Source organism: Symsagittifera roscoffensis, chromosome 4 (assembly GCF_963678635.1).
Source record: "Symsagittifera roscoffensis chromosome 4, txSymRosc1.1, whole genome shotgun sequence".
In the NCBI taxonomy this organism is placed as follows: Eukaryota; Metazoa; Xenacoelomorpha; order Acoela; family Convolutidae; genus Symsagittifera; species Symsagittifera roscoffensis.
In genome coordinates, this window is record NC_087065.1 from 27,808,974 (window position 1) to 27,829,294 (window position 20,321).

General features: G+C 35.7%; 2 protein-coding genes across 2 annotated transcripts; both read right to left on the bottom strand.

The window, feature by feature from the left end:
* Positions 1-1,167: 1,167 nt before the first annotated feature.
* LOC134843940 (serine/arginine repetitive matrix protein 1-like) lies at positions 1,168-9,866 on the bottom strand. The gene is made up of 5 exons (XM_063860295.1): positions 9,782-9,866; positions 6,198-6,568; positions 4,079-4,518; positions 2,080-2,866; positions 1,168-1,837 (listed from the first exon to the last, which is right to left on the bottom strand). Exons 1-5 carry the CDS (start codon positions 9,843-9,845, stop codon positions 1,274-1,276), a joined length of 2,226 nt encoding a protein of 741 aa, XP_063716365.1. The 5' UTR covers positions 9,846-9,866; the 3' UTR covers positions 1,168-1,273.
* Positions 9,867-10,077: 211 nt separating this feature from the next.
* On the bottom strand, positions 10,078-10,947 carry LOC134844825 (signal recognition particle receptor subunit beta-like). Its single transcript, XM_063861640.1, has one exon. The coding sequence runs from the start codon at positions 10,945-10,947 to the stop codon at positions 10,078-10,080; it is 870 nt and encodes a 289-aa protein (XP_063717710.1).
* Between the last annotated feature and the right edge of the window lie 9,374 nt (positions 10,948-20,321).

A 20,321-nucleotide genomic window follows, 5' to 3' on the forward strand; every position in this document is an offset into this window, starting at 1 on the left:
TATGGCCATAGATATCAATTGATGTCAAAATTCGATAAAAGTCTATCAAAAAACTTCTTGGAAAAAAAATTAAATTACCAAAGACCTATAAAATAATTGTCGAAACTATCTTTATTGATTAAAATTTAAGAATGCTATCTTTTAGCACAAAGGCGAAATTACGCTGCGTAAACACTAGCAAGAACGCGAAAAAATCAGTTCTTAAAACAAAAAGAATAAACCTCGATTTGTAAAAATCAGTTAGGTCTCAGATTCGATCTGCGACCTAGAAAATATGAAACTAACGCACTAATAACTCAGCCACGGACGCCCAATTAATCACAAACACTAGCCTCAAATAAAGCAGAACGGATGATATGAAATTTCAAGTGCTACAGAACGTGCTTATAGCAAAAGTGCCACCAAATGAGCACTTTCACTAGCGCGTTAGAAAAAGTAGTCTAAGTTGGAAAAAAAGTAGTCAAACTAATACACTACGCGCACCAGTCTAAAATTCATACTGTTGAACCGATGCTCATTTTATTCTTACATTCATTTCCTCGGCTCGGCAACTATCCAATGCACTCAAAAGATTTTTAACAGAGGCGAAGCGGAGCTTCGCATCACTTACAAAACAACAAACATAAAAAAAACAATAGAAGTACAAAAGCGAAAAATGTTGAAAAAAAACTAGGTATACTGAACTTTCGTACGGCTCGATAAAATTTCAATCTAGGCAAATATGGCGAGTAAAACATTTCAATTTTAAATTAGCAACGGAACAAAACTGACAAAGCGTAAAAAAAGGCGACAATTTTTGATCACACACCAGTTAACCCGAAAAAAAATGATTTTGTTAAAAATTTTTCAAGTCCCTTAAAAACACAATGAGCAACTACCACCACACTACTGGACCCACATTTTCATGAAAATTACCTTCATTAATAAAGCAAGTTACCAAATGATTCAATTGATTCTGTTAAACTAGTTGTTAACTAGAAAAAAGTCTATATTCCAGTATCGCAAGCGTAAACATGTCGTTGCCTGAATCTTTTGCAACATGTATACGATGCACTTGGCAAGTAGGCTCGTCAAGTAAACAATGCACTCAAAAGATTTTAAAATAGACACCGTAACCATGTCGTTGCCTGAATCTATTCCTTCACTAAATAATGACAAAGTATGATCTTTTAATTCGGAGACGACTGTGATACAAACATCGAACGATAATTAAGCAAAAAATAACAACATATCAATTTCAGTTTGGATTTTAAAACGCCAAGAGTCTTGCATGTTAAAATCTGGGGTATCCAAATGCAGTGTTAACTTCAGGAGGAGGCCTTGCGTATGGATCTCGCTCAAGAGGATCTCTCGCAGCCATTACAGGCACTGTTCGTCTAATCACCACAACTTGCTGCCGGACCCCCATTGGCGGAGGTGGAGGAAACTCCTTTCTTGCCACAGGAACTGCTGGTCTAAATGGCCTCCTTCCAGCAGCTGGTCTTTGTTCATGCATTACAACAGCAGGTCGCGGCGGTTCTGAAAACACATATTCTTCCGGCCGTCCAACCGGTGGTCTCTGCATCAAAGGCTCGGTTCGTCTGAAAGGTGCAGCCGTTTGGGGGTGTGGTCTCACATTTTCATAAACTTCAACCTGTGACGGCCTCATAGGCGGTTCAGCAAATGGAAGTGGTCGAGGTGCGAGAGGCAGAGGAGCGCCAAAATTGGGTGCAGTAGCAGGATGCCGTCTTCGGACTAAGAATCCACCTTCTGGCAGCCATGTTTCCTCAGCTGGGTAGAAACCATTTAAGTCACTGTACGGAGCCTCTGGGTGCAGTTTAATTGGCGCCGGTGGTTTCTAAATAGTACACTAACTATAAATCAAGGTAGAGATTTTAGATTGACGTTTGCCATTAGGTCGCAGAGGAAAATAAGACTCCGTAGGAAAGATCATACATAGGCCAATTTTTTCAAAGGTCAACTAGCCAATATTAATGCTGTTAATGAGATAATTAATGTAATCTGTGTAATCCCATCTCACTATTTAGGAGAGATTTGAGCAAAACTGCCGAAACTGTTTTAAACGCAAACAAAGCTAACCCCAAGTACTTGATCTCTATCAGTCTTGTGAGCTGTTGCCCTTCCCATTTCCGCTGCATATCCAGTAGGTGGTCTCTCGTAACCGTAATCTACGGGATATGGTTCACGCTCCAACTCTCTCGGGTTACCAAATCCAGGTGGTCCAGTCTGCCTCTGTTGTTGATTTCCCTGATTGTAGGTGTTAATATCATTTGAGAAGTTGTACTGATCCGGCATCGAGTTCATTCCGTCGAAACCGGGTTCTACTCCTCTTTGTTGACCAAACGTAGGTCTAGTTCCAAAATGATCTTGGCCCGGATTCGGTGCTCTGAAAGGAGGTATTTTCGCGTTTCCATGCATCTCATGGGGAACTTGTCGTCCTCTTCCAAATCCAGGAACCTCTTGTCGTGGAAATTGAGCGCCTCTTCCTCTGCCCGGAGTTAAATTTCTATCCGGTGGTGGCATCGACCCCGGTCTTCCGCCAAAAAGTCTAGCACCCAAACCTTGATTCCCAACCGGCATTTTATTCGGGTTAGCAGCGTCATCTTGGAAAACTTTGCCGTGTTCACTCTGATCAAACAACCTTTTGTTTCTCGCATCGGGATCCATTGCGTACCCACCCCTTTTACGTTGCGGTTTCTTCGCTTGCGACAAGGATTTTGTCTTTTCTTTTTCGAGACGTTCTCGATGTGGTCTGCCGTTTAAGTGCAGATTCATCTGATATTCGTTGTTTGAGAACACATTACACATCTGACATTTGAGCGTTCTAGTCGGCTGAGGTTTGTTGGAGTCTGGTTTCACCGGATCCCTGAAATAATTATTATCAATATTTGCACAATAGATATTTTTCCTCACGAACAGGGGCGGATTGAGGAGAGGGTGTAACCTAAATTTCTCTTGAGGCACAGAAAAAATGCGAATCGCTTGGCTAGTTTTCACAAAATTTCACCTATGAGTTCTAAGTCCCTGAATCAATTTTTTTAAGTGTTTGAAGAGCGGCCAAAAATCATTTTTATCGATCTTGAAAAAAAGTAAATGAAGAGATTCGCAAACACTTCCGCTGCATTCGACCATTCCATGGGATCGTAAGATCCGCCCCCGGTGAAGAGTATCTTAACTTCAAAATCGTCCCATGAAATAAACAACCAACTTAAAAGTTTCCACTTTCTTTGAAAATTATCGTGAATTTGCAATATTTTTGATTAGAAAAATAACTAAAACGTGGGCAATACGCCTGGGATACAAAATCAACACAACATCCAAGCTCGAAAAGCAAAAAAAAATCACATTTTTTTAGAATCGGATAATTTAACCATGTTGTTTATATTTGAATGTAGAAGTTTGAAAAAATATATATATCTTTTAATATTACCGTAAGGTTTTGACTGGCTGTGAAGCATTGTTAACGGATTATTGTAATTTTGATTTCATTTAGATTGATAGGCGTTCATTACAGAAGCGGATTGAAGGGGGCTTCGTGGGACGCAAAGGGTCCAACGGTTATTAATATTTTGCGACCATCATTCTTGGCTGATCGACTAAAGACGCCTTAAATTTTTCTAAAGACGCCTTCGACGCTTGTAGTACTAATGATCAGGGACAAGCGCGCGCTTGCTTTTTTTCCGTGCATTCTGTTTATCTCGCATTTTTCCGACGCACAAAATTTTGACAAACCAAAGACTTTATTGTGCAGAAAATCAATTCGATCAATCTAAAATAAAAACAATGTCTGCAAAATTTAGCTTCTGAGAAATACAGCTCATATTCATTTACGAAGACACTGCTTGAAATATTTATCCCAAAAAGACAATATAAACACAAGTAACGATTTGCCAAGCAACAAAAAAGGTGCAATGACTACAGTTACCATTGCCTTTTATTTAAATTTTAACGAGTTTCTAACTTCTATTTTCATATTTCGAATTAAAGAAAGATGTTCGCTGTTTTTGATTCGGTCGGCAAAAATTTTGGGAAATATGCAAAAAAAACTTCACAGCCAGATTTTAGTTGTTCTCCTAGCCTTTTTTGTGATTGCGGTTTTGCAAAAGGCGGTGGTTGATGTTGCTGTGCAACAGCGCCTGTCTGTGACAGCGGACCACTGGCACTTGTAGTAGCGCCTCTTTTCGCGAAAGGGGGAGGCACATTTGCTCTTTTGGCCGCCGCCGTAGTACCTACAGCAGCGGGAGCAGGCTCCCCCGTTGGTTTCAATTGGTCCATCCTTTTCAAGGGCGTAAAAGGGCGTTTTGAATTAGCAGATGCGGCGGGTTTTTGAGAGGCTGAAACAACGGGCGCAAAGGGGGGCTTCCTGGTATTACTGCTAGATTCAGTAGTTTCAGTTTCTGCAGTGTGGTCATTACTAGTAGCAGAGTTATTACTACTAGCGGTATCCACGAAATCTTGTTCGTCATTAGCTTCAGTATTTTCAAATACAGCTGAGCTTTCAAAGTCAACCTCTGTGTCCTGCAAAAGAGAAAAAATATTAAAGCAAAAAAATTGGTTTGTTGTCACCGATTAGTTATAATAATTTTGGTTTCTGCGAATCGCAGAAGATCAGTCAAAAACTGTGCAGCCTCTAAGGATTGAACGTTCCCATCTATAAAACAGTTTCTGGTTATAAAATAGAAAAGCCGTTTCCAAGACGAGAAAATGGGAAATATATATTAACCAATAAAAACTGTCCCGTTTAGACAGAACGACAAAATTACAAAATTAACTCAGTCCATTAACTTCCTTTCAAAAAAGAAACCACAGGAAATCAATCTCTCGTCAATTTCATGGTGTGAAAGTTAAAAACATGAAAACTGGAAAAAACTAAACACAAATTTCAATCAACTCTAACCTCAGTGAGTTTATAAATATTTTCAGATTTCACGCCGATTGTAGAAAATTTGAGGAAGGTAATTTTCCGCCAATGCCTCGTAATCCACGCAAGGGCTTTTAAGTGTGCATGAATCCCTGTTGCGTTCCCCGGTTTGTTTTTAGATATTTACCATTATAATGCCCCATTAATATTCCAATTTCATGCCCCGCACTCCATAAAAGTCATTTCACAAGCTTGACATGAAACCCGCGAAGACTTAAAATGGGAACAGGAAACCACGGGACAATTCTTAATTAGCTCATATTACCCATTTTTCTATAGTTCTATTTTCCAGCTAAAAAGGACTTCCAATTAAGTAAAAATAGGTTGCTGTAACACCAGCACGATTTGTATTATGTCTATTATTTCATACGACACAAATTTCATACTTGGACGCAAACACACTTTAATCAATTTCTTTCCTTCTACAGTTACCAATTCCGTTTTAGACCCAACTTTTGGTAAACCGTAAGGGCTGCAAGGCAGCAAAAAATCAAGGAAGTTACGCAGAGAAGGGAAATTGAAGATATTTTTGGGTTTATTCCTCTTTGAATGGGCTTTGATTGAAGCCATGTCTCCGGGTTGAACTAAAAACAGTCTGCATGAAAATCAGGAGAAATCATTTTTTCGTTCGCGCGCATTAGCTTGGAATGAATTTAGTAATATGAGTGGAAAGGTTTAATTTATTCCGCCTGAGCACTCGAGAAACCTTTTCACCTCTCCATTTGGAGGACGGCTGAAAATAACATTTGTTCAGTTATTGCAAAAAAAATGAAATGGCCTCAAGAGGCTCAGTCGCCAAAAGACAGAAAATTTCTCCATTTGGAATGTCACAAAATGGCACAGCGAGGTCCTCTTTGTATTCTGAAAAGACTAGAAATTGTTAAACTGCATCTACTTAATGAGACGCAAAACCTTCAGTCATTGTTCTAAAATACAGTGAATAGTTCTATCAAAAATTTTTAAATCTTTCATCCTTTCACCAGCCTAAGGCAAGCAGAAAGCAAACGCCCATAAATGATTATCCTTTGATAAGATAACCAAAAATATTCAAAAGAAAGGACAGATCAAAAAACGAACAAACATATTGCAGTATTTATTCAATGCCTTTACATGAAAATTGAATAAAATTCAAAAATATAGGTGAAACTGAGCATATCAGCTTATGCAAAACGTCCCAAATTTTTGGGCAAAAAATCACCAAAACTAAAAAATAATTCATTGACTAGCCAGTTTCATGTACTTCCTTTTAATTTAAGTTTTTAAAAAAAATTCTAACCTGTGCGAAGTTGACCATCTCAGTATCCGGTTGCGCCTCCACGGAGAAGGTATTCACATCTTCTTCAAGTACCGCTCGTTCGGTTCCTTCTATGTGAAACTCTTCAGGCATCGCTTCTTGGGTTCCTTCTATGTGAAACTTTTCAGGCATCGCTTCCTGGGTTCCTTCTATGTGAAACTTTTCAGGCATCGCTTCCTGGGTTCCTTCTATGTGAAATTCTTCAGGCATCGCTTCCTGGGTTCCTTCTATGTGAAACTCTTCAGACATCACCTCCTGAGTTCCCTCTATGTGAAGCTCCCCAGGCATATCTTCCGGAGTTCCTTCTATGTGGAATTTCTGCGCACTATCTTCATCTTCTCGATGGATACTATCTTCATAAAACGAAAGGTGCCGTTAAAACGCGTGGCTGCAAATTGAAATCCTACAAAGAGGCGAAGTTGCGCTTCGTACTACTAGCGATACAAAACGGACACAGAATGGCAGTTAGCCGAAAGCCATTAAGGAAAAAGGAAGAAATGCAGAAAAAACATCACCTATAATGATCATAAGTTTGCCGCAATTCAAGTAAAGCTCAATTCGGTAAAATAATGACGCAAAACGCCAAGCAATGCGACAAATATTTTAGAGTGCTAACTACTCGGACCAAATTTGGGTACACGCCCAGTTGAGCCGAGTAAAAATCAACTGAAAACAAATTAATTCAGAAGCTAACTTTTTTATAACAGAACTTAAACAAATTTAGAAGAATAGGTTATCCGAAGGGTGACCACTCTTATGAAAAAAAAATTAACGACTTCATAGAAAATTACTATTAGCATCGTTTTACCGACCTTACGTAAGCTCAATTTAGCGCCTCAGAAATGGAAACTGGCTCAAAATTTCCTGGGTCAGTTTTGTTTTGCCCATGGCATCTGAAAAAATTTGATAATGTATAAACTAGTAATTAAGCAAACAAGTAGTACACAACTTCCACAGAAGTAGCGACCTTTTAGCGACCTGTCGAGAAGTAGCGGTCTTTTGACGACCTGTTGCTGATTAACGACCCAGTGGTCACCCTGTTCGAGAAGTTTAACCAAATATTGATTTTAAAAATAGGGCAAATAAGCTGACAGAATGAAAGCCGACCTCAAAGAAGCTGAAAATCCAGAAACATTTTTAGCTAAAAACATCTTACACGCATCAGATCGACTATTAACAACTAACTGCTGGGGACCTAAGAAATTAGACGATAAGCAAGTTAGACGGATGCTACAAAAAGGAAACTAGACGAGATTTTTTTTTCTACAGATCTGGGATTTTAGACGTCATTGCTATGAAAAGGAAAGGGCCAACAAAATCTTTTCTCAAGAGTTAAGTTACACAAATACAAAAAGAACAGAAAATGACAACACCTATCAAACCAATTAGTTTAAATGACCATAAAATGTCAAATCTGAATATTACAGGAGAGTTTTGAATTGAATAAATTATGCATGATTGACATGTAAAGTTTTTAACCACCGAAATTTAACTGTTGTCTGCAAACATTTTTATTTTTCTCACGCAATTTGTCTGAAAACAATTTTAATATCTCTCACTTTTGTCTATTTTCTCACAATTACAGTTTTGCAAAACCGTCCAATTTCCTTTTAAGTACCTCCGTCTAATTTGCTTCTCAACCCCAACTGCTGATATAGTGATTAGAAATTCGGCTAATAATTTTGTTAAAATTGGGGTCTTGCTGATGCTATACTGTCTCCAATAATTGCCTGTGAAGTTCACTGTCTGGATTAGACCAGTCTATTCGCCTTCACCCAATTTGCTTTCGCCAGTATGACGCTCGTATTCGTACAAAACTTTGTACGACTAGAAAGTAGTTTCGCTGCCGTTTCAATTTTCCTTTTATTCGCATCTTCTATAATCTAACAAATCGAGTACAAAAGAGATTCATTTAAGATATTATAAGAGCGAATTATGCAAAACAAGTCAAAATCACTTCTGTCACTATCACTTTTTGTTTTGGATCAAGTTAACATCCTACCCCCCTAATAGACCAAGTTAAGATCCTCCACCCCAGCGCTTAAATTAAATTAAATTTGCTAAGCGCTGCATGTAAAATGCTCGTTTCCGATTGGCTGAAAATTCCCAACTTAGAACTAAGTTAATATCCTCCCCCTAAACGTGTTTAGGGGGGAGGATGTTAAATTGGTCCTTCGTTTTAAACTCAATTTGAGAAAATCGGATTTAAAACTCATCATTTTAATCAATCGCTTTTTTCGGATAATTGAAATTAGCAGCGTATTCCACCAATTCCCAATCATATTTTTCCCGATAATAAACCAAAAGTTTGAGTGAAGCATGGATTCAACACCAAAATCATGGACTCAAATTTTCTGGTAGTCTTAATGACAAAAACGCTTAAATTCTTCATATTTTCTGAACTATGAAAGGTTTTTTATGGGCTTAACTTATTGTTCCGACTTTCGATACGAAAGTAACGGAATATTTGTGCTCGGGGTGGGTTTTTTTTTCTTCAGACAAATTTCGACTTTTTAACTAGCCATTTTTGACGGAATTTTTTCATATCATTCAAAAAGTATTGTTGTCCTGAGCTTAAATTTGAAAAGATATTTCACCTGTGATCATTTTTCGTAAAGTTATGAGGGTTTAAAGATTGCCATTTTGACCAATTTGGGACAATTAACGCGCGATATAATTCGCGCTATTAACGCGTAAGCGGAGATTTAATCCGTCTTATAAATCGTTCCAAATTGGTTGAACGAAGCTTATTTGCCATAATTGATTTGTTACAAGGAACAAAATCTATCTTTTTATACTTTATATGGTGTGGGGGGATGATTTTCAAAAAAAAAATTCAAATTTTAGAAAAAAAAATTTTATTTTATTTTATTTCATTTATTTTTTTAATGTTATTAATGCTGCTCCATAAACCTTAAAAGGCAGTCGGAACATTCAGGGCTTCGCCCTGATACGAGCAGTCTTGTTATAATTTAAAATTTAAAAAGTGATAGTTTATAAATATAATTTTCTTGCCTGCCAGAGGGGATGTTATTCCTTTTTTGGATTAACAGTTTCCACCCCACCATGAACAGCAGCATTTCAATGTTGTGTGATTTGAGATTTAAACAAAATACTCAGCACGTGTTCTAGTATTTGACTCCACAATCAAAGCGATTATTTTCGTATCAAGTTTTTCTTTTGCCCTAGCAAGCAGCGCTCTTTTATTGAGATTTGTGAGAACAGACAACTTGCTTATCAATCTTGGCATGCAACTGAGATAAGAATTAGAACCAACGGTCACTTAAAGAGTGATAACTTCATAATTTACGTCTACGGATCAAATAAGGACAAACCGAGTAGTAATAACGTCAAAACTCAGTATTTTGATTTGTTCAAATTCAAAGTAACCGTACATGATTAGATTTGATTTGTTCACCTCGATCAGCTAAATATCGAACAGCTGACCGAAGCCGATAATTGTTCATAAAGTTTCGCTGCCGTATCTATGTGACTTTGAGATCAAAGTATTTCATAGACCTTAGGGAAATATTAAGACTCTTTGTAGTTTATTAGCAGCCACATACCTTGCTGGTTTTCCTGCGAATGGACCTCTGAGAAGTCCAGACTCATTCCTATATTACCAGACATCAAAGTTATCTGAAAAAGAAGATTAAGGTACATGAGTTAGTTTATTAAAACAATGGCAACAACTGAAGCAAGGAAAAGTAAATTTCCTTTCCAAAATGCTAAAAACGGCGAACACTTTTATAGCTTAGGGACATAAATTTCAACAACATTCTCATATAAAGTTTTAACACTACATCTGCGCATAATAATTAAGCGTTGTTACCACATCCAACCATCAAATCACCAAAACTATTCACTTAAACAAACTCATGTCAAAATCTAGCGAATTTGGATCAGATTTGCTAATTGAACTTTCTACAAACTGCACTTTGTACGGCATGAGAGATAAATCTACGTTGCCATGTTTTCCCTCCGCCAAAACTGCCGCTCGCTTACTGCGTCCCGAGGAATCGCGTGAATCGGCAATATCCCCTAACGTAGCTCGTGATGTCTTCTTCAGAGTCGTCAACTCGGCTTCCAAGACTTGTTTAACTAGGGTTGTGCTTTTCGCCATCGGTGCATCTTGTTTTGTGCATACAATATTGATGATGGGTTTCAGCTTAGCAATGAACGGGTCAGTTAGAATGCTGAACAAATACTCGCCAGTTTGGGCTCTCTGATTCTTGAAAACAGCACAGCTATCCACTAGGAATAAGATACGTCCACAAGACCCCTTGAACTTGTCAAAAATCGGCCACATGATTCTACCATTTCCAGGAACGTCAACCAATGTTACATCTTTTTTGCCTAATTTAACGTTGGCACAATTTTCAGTTAACGACGTACATGTCAGCTGATGATTCGAGTTATTGGTCAGACACAAAAACAATCTTGTTTTCCCTGAATCTTCGGGACCAAGAAGCATCACATGGTTCAATTTTTTTCCAGTTTTTCCACACAGCCAGCATAACAAAAAGAAAAATACACAGACCAGCATCGCAACAGCTGTGCTCGCAAGAACCAGCAACAGAGTTTCTTCGTCTAAGTTGTTCACGATATTTTTAGACAAATCGTGCTTACGAAGTGTCGCTGATACGTCTTTGTAATATGGAATGTGTTCAGTCCAGTTTTCATGCTTCATTTTAGCAGTCAAGTTCTTGTAGTGCTCTCCGAAAACTTCCATTTCGATCTAAAACTTCAAATCTATTTATACACTATTATACTCGTCCTTTACTTGAAAACTTGAACATTTTATTCAGGGGAGGCGATATCCATTTTAGCCAAAACAGTCTTTGTAGTGCTTTGGGAGAGCTCTAAAAAAAGGTAGACAAATTTTTTGAAATTTTTAAAACCCTAGATATCCACCCCTGATTTTATTTATGACGATTTTTCCGACCACTCTCAAACGACGGAGAAAATAGAAAACCAAAAATCTAATTACGATTATTTATAAAGGTTGCTTGCTCGTACGATTGACAGAGTGGAAAAGAACTATGGTGTGACGCTAGTTGAAACTAAAAAGTTGCTTCCCTTCACTGATTTTGCCCTCAAATCGCCCTAATTGATGTTAAAAAGTTATTTCTTTTCTCTAATGATTACGCCTGAAAACGAAATCATCAGACAAACGCAACATAATCAAATCAACTTTGAGGGGAGCGAGCATGGTATCATATTAAAATCCTTCTGTCATGATTTAGCTTCCAAATACGGGTGATTTGGGTGTTTTGTCAATTAATTTCTATTTTAGACAAGTTCTCTGGGGAAAAGAAAAAAAAATTCAACTTCACCTTTCACAACATATGAATAGTAGAATCAAATCAAAAGCTTTGGCACTCACAAAAATCTGATCTAGAGTTTTTGCTCGATGAAAGCCAAAACTGGGACAACCAAATGTGGACAGAAGCTTTATTCTCGGCCTTTTCTGCAAAGCAAACTGTAGTAAGCCGTAAGGTCAGGGTGGGGGCTTAAAATATTTTTATCCAATTATCCAACTTTTTTCAAAATTACTACAAAGCAAAACATGAAAAACACAGCTGCGAAGCTTCGCTTCACAAAACTAGCGAGAACATGACAAAAAGCAGCTCAATAATATGAAATAAGAAAATAAACAATAAGCCTCGAATTGGTAAAAATTCGGCCAGGTCTCGGTTTCGATCTACGCCCTTAAGATTATAAGTCTCACGCATTAACCACTCAGCCACACATGCCTAATACGTTCCATACACTAGCCACAAAAAAAGCAGAGAACATATGCTTTGAAATTTCCAATGCTAGATCGTGATTATAGCAAAAGTGCCAGAATAAGTGAACACTTTCCACTTTCAATGAACACTTTTATTTGCGAGTTAGCTTAGAAGAAAAAGAAGGTTCGTACTAGTACACTACGCTGACCACTAGTGTAATGACTGTCGTGAAACAAACAACTCAACGATTAAAATTTTTATACAGAAATAAGATTTTTCCAATTTTTTTTCACATCCAGTTGCTTTCGCAAGGACAAGGCTAAATGGAAGTCGCGACAACAAAAGTGCTAGCGCATCACAAAAAAAAGAAGAATTTCGTTTTGCTTCTCATTTTGTTTCAAATATGTTTTCAATTCTCTGTTGTAAACTGTGTTTTACTCATTTGTTTTACAACCCCACCCAGCGTAGGGTTTTGAGTGATTTATCATAGCATAGCCAACAGTTAAAAAGTCTGAATGCAACCGAATAAAAAAATCCAATGAATATTGTGAAGATTGAGGATGACCCTGAACTAAATCAAATACCCTTATCAAATGACCCTTCGGAAAAGCTAGATATTTTTAACTCATTAAGTTTAAATGAAATCATAATTGAAAAAATAATTGTAAAATTGATTCTTGATTACAATTGAATCAAACTAGGGTGGTGAAATTGAGATATCGTTCATTCTTTAGAGCAAGACAACAAAACTAAACAGTCAAAACTGAAACAGGGAGGCTCCAACCTAACCAAGTTCATATCAAGCTCATGCGACGTTATCTACTACCTTTGTAGTGGTGAAAACAACTGTTGCTACAGCGCATGGGGTTACAGCGATGGATCATTGTAAGGCTAATCCTGCACTTACAATGATCCTTCAGTGCTTTCTCCAATAGAAAGTGTGCTCTATCCACTCGGTATCCTATCCCCATTCCACAGAATTCTCATTATTACTCTGCAAAACTTCGGCATTGCCGCAGTTATTAGTCCCAGAATTCAATGAATCTGCGAGCAAAGCCCATATGTGATACTAAAGCGAGCACATAAGCCAAGCTTGTCACATAGTGATTTTAAAGATGCCATGGCTGCTTGCCTTCACTTCGGGTTATTTACTTCGAGAAAACCAACTTAGCCAACAGATAGTTAAAAAAAGTCAATGAGCGCCAAAAAAATAAGAAAATTAAATATTTTTTTTCGAAAGAATCTCTACTTTCGAAAAAAAATAGATAGCCTCAAAGCTCATTGAATTTCTGGAACAATTTTTTGATAAAATAACTCAATATGAGAACACTGGATCAATCGGTAAAAAAAACTCTATTTCGCTGGGAAATCTGAAAATTAAATTCCACTTTCGAAATTAGAAGTCGATCACATTTTTCGTGACCTTCACACTTTTGCAATTCCATAGCAGAGTTAGCCTTCCTTTGAACAAAGTAAAAAAATGAACTTAAAAATAAACGAAAAGTCAAACCAAAGTAAATTTGAGCATGAACAAATTTTAAGACTTTTCCTGGAAAGAAAACGAAAAAAAATCATCAAATTCTTGTGATGGATTGTTCGAGCGATTTTCAGTGAAAAAAATGGTTGTTACAAAATTTCCTTTTTTGTTACATAACTTCATTAGAGATCTGTTTTGGCCACAAGATGCGAAGATTTTGTTATAATGATTAAATTAAACTAGCGCATGGCTCGCACCTACGGTGCTTCAAATAGATCGTTGCACGTTAAATTAGCTCTCTAAAACATGTAATAAAATTTTTAATGCAACCGTGAAGATGAACTGGGCTCATGTATCAGGCGTTTCTACTTCATAAAAAACCACATCTCGGAAAAGCATTTGAGCAGTCAATTTTACAGGGCAGATTTGCAACACCGAAACTGAAACGTCACATCTCGGAAACCAAAAGGATTTGAGCAGTCACTATTGGAGAGAAGAACTGCAACCCCTGAGTGTACCCTGACTCAACCTCAACATAGGGTTAAGAACTTCAAGTCCGGTTAATTTTTTGAAAAACAATGAAGTCAAGAAAACATAACAAACACCATACTCGAAAACAAAATTATTTGAGCACTCATACGCGGAGGCCAGATTTGCAACCCTTGAAAGTACCCTGATAGAACCCCACCATAGGGTTAAGAATTTTAAGTTCGGTTAGGTTTTTATACTTAAATTTAAAAAAAAAATGAAAAAAATCATAAAAAAACGTTATTTCTCCAAAACTCTCCAAAGGATTTCAGCAGTCATACTTGGACGCCAGAATTGCAACCGCTGAATGCAACTTAACCGCACCCCACTATAGGGTAAAGAAAATCAAGTTCGGTTAGTTTGCTTTTATATCTACAATTTATTTGAAAAAAAAAAAATGAAAAAAATCTTAAAAAACGCCATATCTCGAAAATCAAAAGGATTTGAGCAGTCAAATTTAGACGCGAGATTTGCACATCTTGAATGTACTCTGACAGCAACCCACTATAGGGTTGAGAAACTCAAGTTCGGTTAGTTTTTTTATCTAAATTTTTTTGAAAAAAATCATAAAAAAACGCCATATCTCGAAAAATAGAAGGATTTGAGCAGTCAAACTTGTACGACAGATTTGCAAACCCTGAATGTACGCTGACAGCAACCCACTGTAGCATTGAGAAAATCAAGTTCGGTTAGGATTTATATATCTGTTTTTTTGAAAAAGAAAAAGAAAAAAAAAAACGCAATTTCTCGAAAACTAAAAGGATTTGAGCAATCATACTTGGACGCCAGATTTGCAACCCCTGAATTTAAGTTAACCACATCCCACTATAGAGTTGAGGAATTCAAGTTCAGTTAGTTTGTTTTTGTCTAAAAATTTTTTTGAAAAAAAAATGAAAAAAATCATAAAAAACGCAATTTCTCGGAAACCAAAAGGATTTGAGCAGTCATACTTGGACGCCAGAACTGCAATCCCTGAATGAAACTTAACCGCACCCCACTATAGGGTTAAGAAATTCAAGCTCAGTTAATTTGCTTTTATATCTACGTTTTTTAGAAAAAAAATGAAAAAATCATAAAAAACGCCATATCTCGAAAACCAAAAGATTTGAGCAGTCAAATCTGGACGCCGGATTTGCAAACCCTGAATGTAACCTGACAGCACCCTACTATAGGATTGAAAAACTCAAGTTCGGTTAGTTTGCTTTTATATCAACGTTTTTTTGAAAAAAAAAAAGAAAAAAATCATAAAAAATGCCATATCTCGAAAACCGAAAGGATTTGAGCAGTCATACTTAGACACCAGATTTGCAACCCCTGAATTTAAGTTAACCACATCCCACTATAGAGTTGAGGAATTCAAGTTCAGTTAGTTTGTTTTTGTCTAAAAAATTTTTTGAAAAAAAAATGAAAAAAATCATAAAAAACGCAATTTCTCGGAAACCAAAAGGATTTGAGCAGTCATACTTGGACGCCAGATCTGCAATCCCTGAATGAAACTTAACCGCACCCCACTATAGGGTTAAGAAATTCAAGCTCAGTTAATTTGCTTTTATATCTACGTTTTTTAGAAAAAAAATGAAAAAATCATAAAAAACGCCATATCTCGAAAACCAAAAGATTTGAGCAGTCAAATCTGGACGCCAGATTTGCAACCCCTGAATGTAACCTGACAGCACCCTACTATAGGATTGAAAAACTCAAGTTCGGTTAGTTTGCTTTTATATCAACGTTTTTTTGAAAAAAAAAAGAAAAAAATCATAAAAAAATGCCATATCTCGAAAAACGAAAGGATTTGAGCAGTCATTCTTAGACACCAGATTTGCAACCCCTAATTGTCCCTTATAGCGCCCCACTATAGGGTTGAGAAATTCAAAAATAACTAAGTAAATAGTGAAACAAAAATTTGATAGTTTTACGTTGCGAATAAATGAAAAATATGTTCGGGCTATAACAGATTTTGAAACGCTGACTTGAGTAACCTTTTCAACCCTAGCAAGGTTTTGACCAGCATAGCGACTTCTTAAATATGTGCCAAATGAAATTTGCTTCTTAAGCGTTTCAATATACGATATAGCTAAAACCTCTTAAACATGTCAAGATAGGAACTTCTTAAACATGTGTGACATGAAACGCCAATTAAAAAATTGATAGATAGATAGATAGATAGATAGATAGAAGATAGATAGACTTATCGTTGAATTATAAGCAGGAAAAACCTCTAATACAAATTTCATTAGTGAATATGAGTTTTTTTTTCTTTAATACAAATTTCATCCGAAACTGCTGTACGATCAAAAGGAGCTCTAACAAAAATTTCAGGTGAAACCCTAAGCAGACCGCAAAACACCGATGACAGCTTATAAAACTTGTCAAACGAAACTAAAAAAAAACAATGCACAAAACGTTCAATAAAAGACCCTAATTTATTTTTCGAATAATTTATTTAATCTTCAAATATCCAAAATAATCACCTTTCGGAGCATGAAAGGCTGAAAAAAACTTTCTTTCAAAAAATGACTGAGACACTAAGTGTACCCATCACTACAGAGCAATATGAGATTAGGACGCTTCGAAAATCGTTCAAGTTTTCTTTTCTGAAAAACCATCAATTTTTTCCAAAACGGAGAAAAAACCGGGCGAGATTTCACTATGTAAAAATGATGAACTAGAGATAAGGCCGAAAGGCCGATTCAACGATAGAGATGATAAGAAATGACAATCAATCAGGATTTGATTTGAACAATATTTTTTAAATTAATTTCTGCTTAAAAAATACTAGCATGTAACGCACCTCCGGTGCTTCGAATTTTTAACAAATTATTAAAAACCGCAGATATTGGAAAAAATATCAGCATCTTTTGAGTGAACTCTGACAGCACCTAAATACAGGAATGGCAATTTCAAATTTTGTAAAAAAATTTACTCTTTTTTTCCTAACTTTGAAAAACCATAAAACTCTGTGAAGTTCACTGAAACATTTTAAAATAACATTAAGAAACGCCCTATCTCGGAAACTTAAAGCAAATGCGCAGTCACAATGGAATTCAAAATTTGCAACTCCTGAGAGTACTCTAACCAACTACAGCATTGGGAATTTCAAAATTTGAGAAACTTCAAACTTTTTGAAAAAAAAAAATCATTAAAAATGTCATATCTCAAAAACACAAAAAATTTCAGCAGTCATATTTGGAGGCAAGATTTGCAAACCTCGAGATCCTGCGAGTACTTTGACAGCCCCAACTACAAAAATGGGCATTTCAAAATTTGAAAAAAAAAAAAAAGAAAATTAAGTTTTCTTGAAAATTGTTTGAAAAATCACAAAAAACGTCATATCTCTCAAAAATTATTAAGATTTTAGCAGTCATATTCTGGGTCAAGATTCGCAACCCCTGAGGCTACCCTCAGAGTTTCCAACTACACGATAGATATCTTCTAATTTTTTAAATATTTTTAAATCAAAGTTTTTGAAAATCAAACAAAAAACGTCATATCTCGAAAACTATACGCATTTGAGTAGTTATAATCAGAGGCAAGATTTGCAACTACAAGGGGTACCCTCAGAACTTCTATCTACACGATAGAGATTTTCTAATTTTTTAAATATTTTTAAATCTAATTTTTTTTTGAAAATTTTGAAAAAAAATCATACAAAACATCATATCTCGAAAACTATAAGGATTTGAGCAGTCATATTCAGAGGCAAGATTTGCAACCCCTGAGGGTGACCTCAGAGTTTCCAACAACACGATAGAGATCTTCAAAGATAGAGAAGAAAAAAAAATAAAAAACGTCATATCTCCTACAAGGATTTGAGAAGTGAGAACTACAAGGATTTGAGAAGTGAGATTTGGAGACAAGATTCGCAATCCCTGAGAGTACCCTGACAGTACCCAACTACAGAGTTGAGAAAATCAAATTTCGTGAAATTTTACAAAATCAAGTTTGCTTATTTCAAAACTGATGAAATAATCCTTGACATCAAACTGGAAAAACGAAAAAAATTCTTAACCATTGAAATGTACGATATAGCTTAAACAAGAAAAAATTCTTTCGTTAAACATGCAAAAATGATACGTTGAAAATGCTTAAACATGGCGAGATAGTGAAACCCGCATTTAAATATATAATAGATAGATTATGTTAATTTCTCTCCAAAACTGATAGAATAAAAGTCATTAACTTTCACAACTTTAAAGGTAATACAGAAAAAAAATACGCTCAAAAATCACAGAATCAAGTGAAGATGATCAATCAAACCTAGGTTTTAAAAAATGAGTTCAAAAATAATTTTTTTTCAAACTGAGGAACTATAGGTTGGCGTTTTTCGAAGCAAAAGAAGGGATTAAGAAATTAAGTGATTCAACAAAACAACGTCCCAATAGAATGAGATTATTTTTATAAACACTGATTTTTTAAGTTTTGTTTTTTGAAAATCAAAATTATTTTTGTTTCAAAACTGAAAAAGTACGTGGGTGTCTTTCTGAAATTTATTTTCTGATTTTGGAATCATGTACCATTTCAACAAAAAAAAGACAGACTGATAAAGTTTTTTTAACCAACAATCGATTCAAAACAAGGATCGCCGGTTGTGTGTAAGTAGAACAAAATGCTCCGACGACAACCTCAGAATTTTTAAATTTAGTGTCTTTTCTTGTATGTCGTGTGATGATAGAGCTATACAAATGCGTTTAAATTTAGCGAATTAGGCATGAACGACTACAACAGTCTTCAAAAATCAATAAACAAAAATGTTTGAATTTTTTTAACTTTCGCAAGTATTTCCGAAAAATTTTATTTTGCTAGAAAAGCGTAATAAAAGGCATCCAGAACTATAATTTCTTTTTGTAAAATTAGCAAGTTTTAGCCTAATTTGGTAATTTTCAATCATAACAAACGCATCGCGAGTTTGTTATGATTGAAGACAAATAAATCAAGCTTTACTCGGTCGAAAAGAGACGAAAAATCAAAAACTTCAAAACGGTTTTTCTCGACAATTTTGATGAACGTTTTAATGTGGTTCGAATCATGACTGAAAGGGCTTTAATGCGATATATCACTCAGCCCAGCCTGATGATTATTTTTGATACCTGGTTTTGCGAGGACAACAAAAAGAAAAAACTAAAACACCCGAATACAAAGGTTGAACAATAAATTCCTCAATAAATTTTCGGAACAATAAAAGAAAACGCCCTGCTTCGGAAGAAAACTGAATAAAAGGAAAAATAACTGCAATTCTTATATTGGAAAAAGCATGAAAAAATGAAAACACTGGAGAACTTTACCTGAGAATAAAATGAAAACATATCCAACACTGCGAGTACCGTGACAGCACCCAACTATAAAAAAGTAAATTTTATAATTTAAGAAGTTTCTCATAAGTAACTCTTTTCAACACTTTTTTTAAAAAAGGCAAAAATAGTCGTATCTGGTTCACTAACGATTTGGATAATCATTATTGGAGGCCAGACTTAAAATCTCCGGGGGAACCCTGACAGAATTCTACTATCAGATTGCTAACTTCATAAGCGGTGAAATATGCACCGAATTCAAACTTGAAAACTTAAAAAAAATCAAGCATTGCAATAAAAGAAACAGCTAGAACGCTGAAAAATTCTTCGGTTAAACATGGAAAAAATACGAAGAAAAGCTTGAGCATAGCAAGATATTGAAGCAGGCATTAAATCTCTTATAAATAGATAGATTAGGAAAACTTTTATAAATCAAGCTTTCTGGATAATTTTTGAAAAAAATCATAGCTCTGAAAATAAAAAGGATTTGAGCAATAATATTTCCAGGCCAAATTTGTAAACTTGACAGCACCCAACTAAAAAATTGGATACTTTAATATTTGTGAGGTTTTTGGAAAAAATTACAGAAATTGTCGTATCTCGTTAACTGAAACGATTTGGATGTTTATAAATTGAGGCTATCCTCGCAGCCTCTGCGAAAACCCTGACATCAACCCAGAATTGAGTTGCTTATTCCAAAATGATTAAAACGAAAAAAATTTCAAGCATTGCAATATACGATATAGCTTAAAAGCGAAAAAAAAACTTGTTTTATTTAGCTAAAAAAAAAAATTTTCATATCCAAGTTTTTGGAACACTTTTGAAAAAATTGTCGTATCTCGTCAACTAAAAAGATTTGGGTATTGATAATTAAAAGCCAAACCATTACGAGGCCAAACTGCATTTTGTGCATTGTAAGCGGATTCCTTTGTGCATTGTAAGCATAAACCTTTAATCCTGATTATACCCTAGAGTTCGAGGTTCATGAAAACAAAGCTTTAAATATGCTGATATTTAAAACATCAACCTCTATTACAACAGAATATTTTTAAAAAAATTGGAAATTAGTTAATTGACATTG

Excerpts from the sequence above, each read along its gene's own strand:
- LOC134843940 (XM_063860295.1), bottom strand. The coding sequence starts at position 9,845 with ATGTCTGGTAATATAGGAATGAGTCTGGACTTCTCAGAGGTCCATTCG. Across the intron at positions 4,519-6,197 it reads AGATGGTCAACTTCGCACAG|GACACAGAGGTTGACTTTGA; the intron begins GTTAGAATTTTT and ends TCTCTTTTGCAG. Across the intron at positions 2,867-4,078 it reads AAACCGCAATCACAAAAAAG|GGATCCGGTGAAACCAGACT; the intron begins GCTAGGAGAACA and ends TAATTATTTCAG.
- LOC134844825 (XM_063861640.1), bottom strand. The coding sequence starts at position 10,947 with ATGGAAGTTTTCGGAGAGCACTACAAGAACTTGACTGCTAAAATGAAG.